This window comes from Gadus macrocephalus, chromosome 5, assembly GCF_031168955.1.
Source record: "Gadus macrocephalus chromosome 5, ASM3116895v1".
NCBI lineage: Eukaryota > Metazoa > Chordata > Actinopteri > Gadiformes > Gadidae > Gadus > Gadus macrocephalus.
This window is the reverse complement of record NC_082386.1, coordinates 7,784,233-7,796,729: the sequence shown is the minus strand read 5'-3', so window position 1 is coordinate 7,796,729 and position 12,497 is coordinate 7,784,233. Positions and strand designations below refer to the sequence as shown.

At 43.9% G+C, this 12,497-nt stretch overlaps 1 protein-coding gene across 2 annotated transcripts; it reads right to left on the bottom strand.

Annotated features, from left to right (window-relative positions):
- Positions 1-1,179: 1,179 nt before the first annotated feature.
- Positions 1,180-11,832, bottom strand: kcnk5a (potassium channel, subfamily K, member 5a). 2 transcript variants are annotated; one of them, XM_060051976.1, is made up of 6 exons: positions 11,302-11,443; positions 8,545-8,629; positions 5,175-5,286; positions 4,443-4,609; positions 4,151-4,319; positions 1,180-3,894 (listed from the first exon to the last, which is right to left on the bottom strand). In XM_060051976.1, the coding sequence occupies exons 4-6, from the start codon at positions 4,596-4,598 to the stop codon at positions 2,846-2,848; spliced, it is 1,374 nt and encodes a 457-aa protein (XP_059907959.1). In that variant the 5' UTR covers positions 4,599-4,609; positions 5,175-5,286; positions 8,545-8,629; positions 11,302-11,443; the 3' UTR covers positions 1,180-2,845. The 2 variants fall into 2 exon arrangements, with proteins under 2 accessions (XP_059907959.1, XP_059907957.1); XM_060051974.1 differs by lacking the exon at positions 8,545-8,629 and having other exon boundaries at positions 11,302-11,832.
- Positions 11,833-12,497: the final 665 nt, after the last annotated feature.

Here is a 12,497-nt window from a genome sequence, read left to right as displayed (position 1 = left end):
TTTAATTTACCACATTGTAACATTGTTACTCAACTTTTGCTATGACTAGTGAAAGTGATGATTTGGAACAAGATGTTTCAAGTTCAGACAAAAAATAAGTATATAATTCAAGTCTTAACTGAACTCCAATATGAATGAAATATATTCTAATTGGGCTTTATAACACAAATACAACACATTCTCATGTGCTAGTTCATTAATTCTGCTCATTAATTCAACACTGTACTCATTAATTACAGTGTTTAATTCGTGATAGTGTCGAGGCCGTTCAAAGAAGGTGCCTTTCTGTGTGAACGGGAAAACACCACGGCAACACATTTTCTAGCACGACTCTTCAACATACCGCCACTCGAGGCGTTCTCCGTTTTGATTCAGTGAACAATGCAGCAGAGGCCAGCATAAGGGCTGTCAAGCAAATCGATAACATTTCATTCACATGCACCCCAAGCCCATCCTTTCTTTGTAGCTAGTAGTGTCTCTTTTCAGATTTTTTTTTAACAGTGCTCAGAGGAATTTATCAATGTGATTGAAAAAAAAGCATGGGTGGGGTATTTTTAGTTCAGTACTGTTAACCCATGGATAGGTAGTGTAGCGAGATTCATTCAGACAGTGGTGAACATTCTCTGTCTAAGGCAACAATTGGCTGGTATGCAAGATCTGATCTTCACGGCTGAACCAGAAATGTAAACCATTCTTGTTATTCTGAAATATTTGCCAATCTTCCAATGATTCCCCAATGAACCAAAACAAAATTGTGAATAATTTTGTCTTTTTTTGCCTTGCAAATTCAACGCGACTGTTGAGCGGATGAGTATGTTAATTATCTGAGACAAGATCCCGCTCTTGATTGTACACGTCATATTCCATTTAAGTCCCATTCTTTGCAAAACCATAAGCACGTGATTGTTTGCTGCTGAATGGATTGACTTTAGATATACAAAGACAAAGGGTGTTATGAAAGTCACGAGATACACAACTGCATACTGTCCCATGCCAGCTCAGCAAAGGTCATGATTGTACTTTTGTATCATTACATTCAGTGCTACATATTTCCCCACAAAGGAAAAAAAAAAGATAAGATAACATCCCCTGGTCGTTCAAAACACCCATGTACCAATAGCTAAAGTGTATTTAATTGCCTTTTTCATACCATCTGTAACAAGAAAAAGCATTTACACCAATTATATGTATTGATAGTTTATTTAAAAATATACATTTTGCTGGGATTGTATATACAAAAAATACAACATGAATAATTTAGTCATAAAGAAGGACAATACGTGGAGTTGGTTAAACACAATGGACAAACATCACAAATAAAAACATTTTCCATAACAAGCACAATTCATTTGTAGAAAATTAAGACGGACCAATACGTTTGCACATACCCCATCTGTATAATCAACACTACACTTCAGTTCAGTTCAGCACATGCATTACATTGATTGCCACGTACATTCGAGACTGGGGGTGAATCCTACGAAGGCCTGGGAACAATAGCACAGCCCTGCCAAACTTCTTTGAGGAGTAACACTGTTTGAAGTATGCCGTCTTTTTAGGGGCAGGAGGCCGAGGGCAAACTCTTTTTTTTAGTTGACACAGTTCTCCTTTATTGGCTCAGGAGAGTAAAAAGACCACGCAACCGAGAGCCACCATGATACCGCCGGGTGCCCTGACGTCAAGAGGATCGATCGGCTGCAGGTGACCCTGGTATAGCCAAAACATGATGCGTTTAGATCAATCATGTCGGGCCGCCCCAAAACCAACAAGGAGCACCAATGCCTTGTCTCCAGTACAGCAGCGGCAGGCTACCGATACAGACAATATTGACATGGCAAACAGTCAACGGGTGTTGCTGCTGGTGCCAGGGGCTGCAACCATTTTAAATGTGTCCCCATGATGGAGGGTCCGCAAACAGGTACGCAGCCGTGGCAAATACAGATTAGTTGAAAAAAAGTCATGCGATTTTTTACCATCTACCAAAAATAACAGACTGGAGTTTGCTGGAGTTTACCATGGAGGTTTCAATGACAAGGGGTTACAGTTTCTATACTGGATCGCATTTTTTATACTGGGGTGCGTTGTGGCTCTGAAATAACCATTCACGGTAGTGGAGTCACAACAACAAACAAGGCAGCTCGCGTCAAACACTTTGCATGTACATTTTGATCAACTGTACAACTCAAATCTACACCGAAACATTCTTGCCTCTGAAAACTACTTTCGTAAGAAAAGCAGGGATTTGTTTTGGGCAAAACCCAGCTATAAATAAGAAAAAAAGAATTATGGCTCCCTTAGCCCTTCATTTGAAGACATTTTGTGGCTCAGGTTTTAGAAAGATAATCTCAACCGAAATGGACTTTAAACGGCCCGCATCATTCGGTTGAATTGTGCAATGTCAGAGATATACAAGCCATGATGGCCATGAATAATAGACTAATCCTTCATTTTAATAAATAGCAATGCACCAATATGGTGAATAGAAATCAAGACACACCAATGGCAATCCAATAAAAGCAGCAGAAAAGTTTGCCTTTCCTGTAATTTACCAATATAAAAACAAGAAATATTGCAATGGTGCCATGAATTTGTTAAAACTAAAAATGAAATAAATAACCGCAATGTTAGTGCTCATCCAGACTGATTCATTGCCAGGGCAGGAACTGGGCCCTGGTCTTTCAAAACATTGTTTGGAAAATAGCACAACATAATCAAGTTTCTAAGATGATACAATGTGGTCATTCTGCATATTAATATTAATACAAAACAAATACATGGTGAAATTGTCCTTTCTTTAAATTCAACCGAAGAATAGAAAATATGGGACCGCTGAAATGGCTGTTTGTCAAAGGTCCATGTTATCCTCCTTTGCATATTCTTCCACCAGCTCCTCATAGGAGTGGTTGTGATCGGACCCGTCGCTGGTGAACACCGATCCTTCCAACTCGGAGCTCTGCTCCTCCTTGGAATCCGTCTCCGACTCGCAAACGTTCTCGTCGCACGTGGTGACGGACGACTTGGCCTTCGAGGCGCCCCCTTCCCCCTCGTCGTCATCGTCAAAATCCTCTGCGTCGTCCCCCCCCTCCCCCCCCTCGGCCTCCAGGTTATTGTTCAACAAGTTCTCCTCGTCGATGAACGTGATGTTGGCGTTCTGGAAGGTGAGCGGCTGGTACTCCTTCGAGTCCCACCTCCTGGAGCCGCCCGCCCCGCCGCCGCCGCCGCCCAGCAGTCCACCGTGCTCCAGGTCCACCTCCTTGTCCAGCTGGTTCTCGTACATGCGGTCCTGCTCCGCCTCCGCCAGGTCGTCCGTCAGCAGCAGCCCGCTGTCCGAGCCCAGCAGGTAGCTCTTGGACTTGGAGAAGGCCACCCCCACGCGGTCGCTGAAGCTGTAGCGCCGCTTCTGCCGCGGCGACTGCTCCAGGCTGAGGATGGGGTGGCCGTTGTACGACATGGCGTCGTTGCAGCTCTTGGAGCGGCTCATGTCTTTGGAGACCCCCTCGCCGCCGCCGCCGCCACCGCAGCCGCCGCCACCGCAGCCGCCGCCGTCCTTGGGGGCGCCACAGGCGTTGCCGTTCAGGCCCCGGTCCTTCTTGGCGCCGATCTGCTTGATCAGGTCGTTGTAGCCCTCCTGCTTCTTGGACAGGAAGCTGAAGATGTTGACGTCGCTGGTCGTGGGTGGCAGCCGCAGGGAGGCCTTATGGGCCTCCTTGGTGTGGCGCAGCTCGTCCACCGACAGCTTGCGGCGCTTGCGGCGTTTCTTCAAGGCCTTGTGGGCTTCCACCACCATCCGCACCTTCCAGTTGAAGAACAGCGAGAGCCACGCCAGGCCCAGGTAAATCCACACCTCCACAAAGTAGCGGTACAGTGTGGGGTAATCCGTGTTTGGGTCCACACCTGACGGAGCAATGGAAAGGAAAACAATCATTACATTTTATATTGAAATGGTAAACATATTTAACCAAGACACGGTTTTGAGATCTGCATACATGCACAACGTTACAATAGTTACCAGCTGCTTCTTAAGCCTTTCGCTATGCATGGATTCTGTAATGATACTATTGGTTCCATACAGATTCTCACAAGGCCAAAAACCATACAGATTATCACAAGGCCAAAACCCAGTACATTTTGAATTAATCAGAGGACATACCTGCTACTAGGTCTCCAAAGCCGATTGTGGTCAAAGTGATGAATGAGAAGTACAAGCCTTCCACATATGTCCATCCCTCCTGGGACATGAACACAAACGGTGGGAGGACGAGGTGAATCAGGACGCCCCAAAGAACAAAAATGGCTGTGCAGGCGAACTGGGCCTTTCTCTGGGAGAGGGCAAAAAAAGACAACCAAGACCGTAAGAGATTCATTCTGCTCAGTTGAAAACTGACAAACATGCCTGTGACTCTGTGAGTACAAGTGACGGTGGAAGAGGCTGGTGAGCTTACCAGGGAAAGACCTTTCTTGGTCAGGTACTGGCCCAGGTGCTTGGCCCGGCCACCAAAGAACTTCCCCAGCTCACTGATCCAGCTCAGACACAACGGGACACCGAACAGCCCGTAGAAGATGCAGAACATCCGGCCTGCCGGTGTTTTGGGGGCCATGTTTCCATAACCTTCAAAAGTAACGGCAAAGTGGGAAGTCAGGTGTATGTGCTGTAGGTCACTTTAGGACTAGTATAGTACATGCAGTTTAGTTTGGTTCAGCAGGTAGTGGTACAGTGAAAAGTACCGTCATATTTGTGCCTCACTCGAGCATCACACTCGTTTGATGGATATCTGACTAAGTAAATTTATTCAGTCAGTCAACTAGGAACACAGTAGAGGAGTTACTTTGGGAAACCTGAACTTCCACCTCTGAAGAATTGCAAAAATAGATTGGAAAAGGCTATAAAAGACAAAGAAAACAGTGCTGTAGAAAGCTTGCTAATGAACCCTTGATTACAGCTTCTCCGCAACTGCTTCCGTCTTATCTATATGGGTTGTTCGGTGCATTAGGATTAGCACGGGCAAAAGGGCAAACAATATCTGTAAGTGGTCCAGTGGAAACAATAAGTGTGGTCCAGTGGAACAAAGTCAAAAAGGCGGTCAACAATGCTGTAGCGATTACAATACAATTAACACATTTCCCCGTTTGACCTTACATCTTAAATGGGTAAAATAAAATGGAAAAACACTTACCGATTGTGGTGATGACGGTTGCCGCGAATATGACTGCGTTGGGCCAGTTCCAATTGTTGAAGGTCTTTCTGCCGGTGATGGTGACTCCTTGGCCTGAGGCGTCGGCCACCACCTGAGAAGGGAAAATCCCACGGCATGGGTTAAAGGAAAATACCCAAATCCCACAAACACAGCAGCAGCCACTGAATTGTAACCCATCCAAGTCGCTTTAGGCGAAAAGGAAGGGGGCAGAGTGGGGGAGATTTTGTTTTGTCCAACCACATCCTTCCTCCTGGGATACTCTCGATGTTATCACGGACGCACTGATGAGTTGACCAGTGCCCGTTCTAGACATGTACCGCACCGGGCCCAGTGCTTCTGTAAGCAGTAAATACTAGCACTTGTGCTGCCAATCAGAGACTGCAGGGAGAGGATCTGCTCTCCCATCAAACCAAAGATGGAGAAGAATACAATCTTATGTTCCTTGTGGATGGGAGTTGGACTGCGCAACAGGATTTTCCTACAACAACAGTTATTTCCACCAAGGCAATTTATAAATGGGGACTGTTTGGCCTGAACGGTGTTTTAAGAGACATAATACTGATATTCCATGTTTCATATATGAATGCTGCCAGTTGCAGATTGCAAAAAGGAATAAGTGCTGCTTGGTTTTTGGCCTATGCACTGAACAGGCAGATTTCACAAACTATTTACTTTAAAAAATAATGGAGAGGTATTGTTCCAATATAGCAGTAAAAGAAAAATGATTAAATAATATGAAACAAGATGATAAAAAAAATGTCCCCATTCAATGTTCACACTTGCGATCAACGCAATCTTATTTAAATTCAAACAATTATCCGATCCTTCTAGGAAAACCTACCAGACCCCATTGTCAAACCCATGCAGCAGTCAGATTCGTAACGTTTCCCCTTTATTTATATTGGGTAATCTATGTCTACCTAGTGTTAGCCACCCTATCCCATTCAATATCACATCCCTGATAAACCCATGTGCATCAAGAAAATCAAACACAAAAAGACCTCGGCACAAAGCATACATAGCATCCCTTTCATTCACACAAGTTCCTTCATTCTCCACTGTCCTCCTTGAGGATGAGTTGGGCTCTGCACACTACACTTAAGCGCTAGAAGACTTTTGGTAAACTTTCTGTAATGATAGCTGGTCTGCGACGGTCCTGCTCTCTAATTAAGCAGCGCAAGAGGAGACGTGTTGCTTTGTTTGCTGATTCAACACAAGTCTCCTCCGTAGGGTCTTGTGACGCCTGCAGCGCTGACAAGCACAGTCGCTCAGCTGTGACTGGAGATTAACCGAGTGGGGACATTGCACCTCTGTTAAGTGACCTATTCTCACCGCCTACAGCACATACACTGACGCCACGGTTCTCAAGACTGGCACGATTGAACACAATGCCAACTGTGTGTATCCATACATATACGGGCGCGTGGAGACTGGAGACGCCACGTTTTCACATCTACAGTGTCTTTTGGTTCTATTTTTAAACACGCACACACTAAAACAATACTATCACCATTTGCTCAAACTTTTTTCCCCAAGAGACAAGAAGGACAAATCCTCCCTGTGACCAAACATCAAATATTGTCTCATCACCATGGGTTGTCAAATCCATGGACGGTTCTGTAGACTGAGAGGTTTGTCTGCACTGTGTCTGTAGTTTTACAGACGAAGAAGACAAAACGGGGAAAGGGCAGAGTTTAAGACCTGGAAGCCAAAACGCTGGATGCAAACAAAACCACACGGGGCATAGTATGTACTTCCTCAAAGTTCTCCTTTTTTCTTTAGTCATTAATAATTAATTTCTAGCATTCTCTCACATGACAAATCCCAAGGTGGTTAAGACTAGGAGTTAGGTTCATGAGCAGTGAGCCATCTTGACTCCAAACAAGAAGGATAACACATGACCTGAGGTTGGGAACCTCCGAGTTCGCGCCTTAAAAAAGGTCACATGGAGACCAAACCATTAAAAACAGGTCAGCCAGTGGTCAGGCCGTGATTTACAACTGCCTGGAATGTGTTCTGTGGGGCCAGTTTAACTCCAGCAAGCCGTTGGAGCCCTGATTTGGGACGGCCGCTAGAGACACTGGATCCTCACAGGCTGCCTCTACAGTTGTGCAAGTTATTTACGCAAAGTTGTCCAAACTTTGCGTAAATAAGGCTGTAAAAGCAACACCACACTGGACATTAAGAGACAAAATGTGTAATTCTCATTAGGTTTCGTTTTCCCTGCTACGGTGTAAATAACTTGGTTAACAATGTTAAAACGAGAGTATACCATCTCATTGTTAAAGAGAATTTGTAGCTACAAGAGACCACATCAGGACTGAGGTTATGTATAAAGTGGGGTGTCAAATATATTATGAATGAAGAATGTTTCTGCCAATTATGCATAAGATTAAAAAGTAGGTACACCAATTTGCTCTTCATATCTTTTCCATTTGCACTGAGGGAACATTGTGGTAGAACAGTAAAAGGTTTTGTGATGTCTGTAGTACCAGGGCCACACACTGCAGAGGGTAAATAACATTGCAACCATTTAGCAGTGAACAGTTTGAACTCATCAATGACAGCCAGCCTGTGTCCTTAAATTAATTGAACGGCTGCGTGAAGAACAGAAAATAAGCTCTCAAAGTTTAATCTCCAACTTGTGATGTTGTTTAACTAACTTAATTATGCCATACCTAATTGACTAAAAGTGATACCACTAACAAAAGCGACCGTGGTTAGCCATCTAGTAAAAATAAAGTAAGGATTCCCACATGTTCACGGTTTGATGATGGAAAACAGTGGTACAGTTGTATTAAGCATAGAACACTAAACGCTTGATGGCTAATTGGGGCTTTAGTTGTTAAAACAGCTCAATGACGCCAATCCAGGTCTTCTGAGTGATTCTCAAATGAAAGTCAACGAAAGTCTTGCTTTTGTGAGGGGAAAAAACTGGCCTATAACCCTGGGACACCAACTAAGAACAAAAGCTGATCATCCACTATCACAGCTGTGTTATAACATAGTAAAAACAAGTTCATGCAGGTTACTGTGGTTTTGTAGCATTTCTAACCACTCTTTATATTATCCAGCTCCTGCTAGTATACTGCATTACCAATCATTTTGTCAACCCAAGTTAAAGCTTTACACTGTGTTTGTTACGAGCTAAGTGTGATCAATATCAGTGATTCATAGTGTCACTTTGTCAACTGCTATTCCCCTGACACACACACACACACACACACACACACACACACACACACACACACACACACACACACACACACACACACACACACACACACACACACACACACACACACACACACACACACACACACACACACACACACACACACACACACACCTGTTAGCAGGACAGCTGGTCTGTCAGTATCGCTTCAGTCCCAAGGTACTTTTCAGCACTCGGCATGTGCACAGAACTGCAACAGCTGTTGGTGAGCCGCATCACAAAAAAATTAAGTCACTTTGAAAAACAAAACTTCCTGCAACGCAAACAAAAAATAATCATAACATATTTATGCCGTTGGTATTGTGGGAGGGAGCTGACGGGAATGCAGGCCGAGTGTTAAAATGCTGCAGGGAGGGGGCTGTGTGAAACTGAAAGGATATGGTAAATGTGGGACTGAACATGCGATGCTGCCGACCAACAGTGACTAGCACTATTGTAGACGAGGAACAATGATGCTCTTCACCTCTTCTTGATTTGGTATAGAATCAAATGGGCAGGCAACAGCAGTGGATTCTTCACACGCACGCGCGCGCGTGTAGCAGCTGCTCAACAGTCTAAGCCCAAACAGTTTGAGAACTGGGGGGCTTCTTCCAAATTGACTTTTGTTGCTGCCTTGTAGCTTTTAATTTTGATAGATTGATAGGTTTTTCTGTAGAAGCCACCAACTGCCAGTTGGTGGTTATTTGCATTGGAAGAGTTCCATACGGTTGTGTATTGGTTCCCTGAAAGCCATCATGTCTGATAACCCTAACCTCACATACAACCATGCAAAAATCTTTAGGGACCAATTTCTATGAGACAAAACAACACGCCTCCAACCAAGGAGCTATCCCATTTCAATCAAAGACCCACTTAGCATAACATCTCTCCATCACTTAGTTTAAGGCAGCTAGGATGTACCAAATCCTGCATTATGCTAAATTTCCCTATCAGCCAGGCATGTTTCTGAAAGTATTCTCAAAATCGCCCCTTGACTTGGCGATACCAAACATGGGTCAGTAGCAACGTGACTTATTAAAGAAACTGAAAGGAAAGATTAATCCTTAGAAATGAAAGAAAAAAAATACAAAGAGTTTGCAGTGTTTATGAAAAATGTACCTCTAAATCTAAATCAAGAAAAAAAAAAAATGCAAAATATGCCAATGATTTAGATACGCAAGCAGCCCACGTGCACAACTGAAGCAGAACTCTCCAAAGCAGGATGTCAAGGGTCCAGCGACTGAGGTGAACACTCAAAACGGTTGATCTTGATAAGATAAGTGGTTCCGCTCTCCACAGATGATGTACACGCTACTTGCAAGATTGCAAACTTGCAAGCATTTGCCTCAATCCCCCTAATTACAGTTTGAAGCGGCGAATAAACTTTGTGACGCATTCGGCTATCTCTGTCCTCACTGCACACAGAGGGGGGACAAAAACAGTACTTATGCATGCCATTCTGCGTGCCAGTATCCCAGTGGTGGGTTGTGTTTTTAATGCATTAGCGACAATGCAGCGATTCCTGTCTTAACTTTTACAGAGAGCCAACTGAGCCATAAAATCCAATGTGTGAAACTTGCCACTTCAAGGTCCTTTACAGGGCGCAGTGAAACCCTTGTTAATAAAGTGAAGAAAGCCAAATCTACTTTTTCCATGAGAGCCAGAAAACCCTGTTTAAACTGGAACAGACTGGGGGAAAGTTTCCACAATGCAAATTTGCTGGCGATGCAACAAAGTGAGGAAGATGACATCTGCATGTTGCAGGTTAATGAGTAGTGATACAGACCTCCTCCAGATATTGTTTTATATATGTATAGCTAAATTTGAAGTATCCAAGTTGATGTGAACCACAGCAAGGTTTACAAAGAAAAAATAACTGCATTGGCCTCTTCTGGAGAATACTTGGTAACTGGAATCTACATGTCTGAATTATGCTCCAAAACTTTTGTTTTACTACTGTGGGCGTGTTGAATGGCCCTAGTTCCATTTAACAAGTCGGTAAATATTAGATCTGCCATGATGCATCGCTGTTCAACCCAACAGAAAAATCTGTCCTACCCTTTGGCAGCAGCTGTAGCCAAATGAGCCTCAGAGGAGCTGCTAAAGTTCTGCTGCGGGGAGGCCCTGAAGTGAGGCCCTGAAGTGAGGGGCCAGTGTGTGTGTGTGTGTGTGTGTGTGTGTGTGTGTGTGTGTGTGTGTGTGTGTGTGTGTGTGTGTGTGTGTGTGTGTGTGTGTGTGTGTGTGTGTGTGTGTTAAATCCTTCCAATGGAGATTTGGGTCGGGGGAAAAGGAGACTCGTCGAGACATGCCTGTCTGTGGTCATACTTGCCGGTGGGAAGTAAGTAAGTGAAGACAAAGTGCTACAGTTTTTCCTTTTTATGGACTTAGAAAAAGGAAAGTAGTTTCCCGTGCGCAAATGGAACAATTCTCATGAATCGTGTAGCGAGAGAGGCAGGGCGGAAGAAAGTGTTGTGTAATCTTGGAACTGATATGCTGCATAAATCGCAAACGTTGGAAAATGGGCATGTTTGATTATTGCATCATTAAGGGCAAATTAGTACAAAGTAAGAGCTGAACAACTCACACATGTCAGCATGCGGCATACAAAACACCTGCACGTTGGCTTTGTGTATACACACGAGCGTGGACAATAACAGCATAGACTACCGCCAGCGGCGGGGCCAGAGGAATGCAACAGTATCACAATATTATCGACTAAAAACGTTAACTATTGCAACCAATCCAACAGAGTAAAAGTGCTTATGCCATTAACAATAAAAGCAAAAGCAAGGTTTGTTTAAGGTTAATTTGTATTAATTCAAAACATAAAATACAACCTCAAACACATGCAACCAAATTCTGGAAACGAATAAAACAAATGTGCGACCATACCTTGAGTATTTTGTCCAAATCATCTTCTGACAGACAGGGGTAGGCTAGGAGTATTTTTCCTTTTTCGACCTTATAGTCTTGTGCAGCGAGTTTCCAATTAGGCTCTTCGAGGACTTGAAATATTGCTGCCCCAATGGACAAGTAGAAGATTATTGCCGAAGTTAAGAGGGGACCTTTATCTACCATACTTATGTACAAGGAATCGAGGGGTGGAGAACGCGGGAGAGGGGCCCCTTGTGTAGTCCTTTGGCTATGCCGGGCACATGCTCAACAGGTTGGTCTTTGGGTGAAGGTTTCTTTTCTTCCGCACGAGTCTCTTGAAGAAGTGGTCAAACTTGCCACCTCGGGCAGCATTAGCTCGACAGATGAAATGAATAAAAGTGCTCATCAATTGGGCTTGACGTTTGAAAGAGCGTCTGAAAAGATCTGCCACTGTGTGGACTGCAGTTGTTGACTCTCCACATGTGCCGCCTGTAGCAACTAAGAGGAACACTACTGTGCTCACTAGACTAGTAGTGAACTGTGTGGGGGAGTGGAGACGAGCACAGGATCCGCCCTAAATTGGGCAATGGGCGTCCCCGATTTCACCAGTTCAACGGCAGGTAATAAATACATATATGAATAGTCCTGCTATGGATCTGTTACGTTTATATGATTGAAATGCAAGATTTGAATTGTACTTTTTATTTTCCCAAGTTGCGTTGAAACAAAACGCCGAAATGGAGCAATAATCAAGTCATTCCTACTGATGATTCCCTAAGTATGTTAAAATATATCAGGGATACTATTAGGCCTACTTTGCTCTAAAAAAGGTTTTTACTATCGTTTTAAAAAATGCTCAATGTTTTTCAGTGTGTTTAGTAGAAGCAAGAATGGTTCACAACAAACCCTTAGTGATATGTCTGTGAAACAACAGTCTTTCATATGCGCTCTTGTCATTTCAATTTGTGGACTAAAGGATTGGCTCTTCCCATTGACATGTAATGCTGATAATCCCCAGTGCCCTGTCCCCTCTGAAAGAATGTTTAAATACTCTACAAAAACACACACACACACACACACACACACACACACACACACACACACACACACACACACACACACACACACACACACACACACACACACACACACACACACACATTGCTAAAAGCCCCTGGCCCATCACAAAACTGATAAATGGCGAGAAGACCACC

What these genes read in the sequence shown, in the direction of transcription:
- kcnk5a (XM_060051974.1), bottom strand. Translation starts at nt 11,487, where the DNA reads ATGGTAGATAAAGGTCCCCTCTTAACTTCGGCAATAATCTTCTACTTG. An exon ending in ATTTGGACAAAATACTCAAG is followed by an intron (nt 5,287 to 11,301) that starts GTATGGTCGCAC and finishes TTCCCTTCTCAG; the next exon opens with GTGGTGGCCGACGCCTCAGG. An exon ending in CTTTGGAGACCTAGTAGCAG is followed by an intron (nt 3,895 to 4,150) that starts GTATGTCCTCTG and finishes TTGCTCCGTCAG; the next exon opens with GTGTGGACCCAAACACGGAT.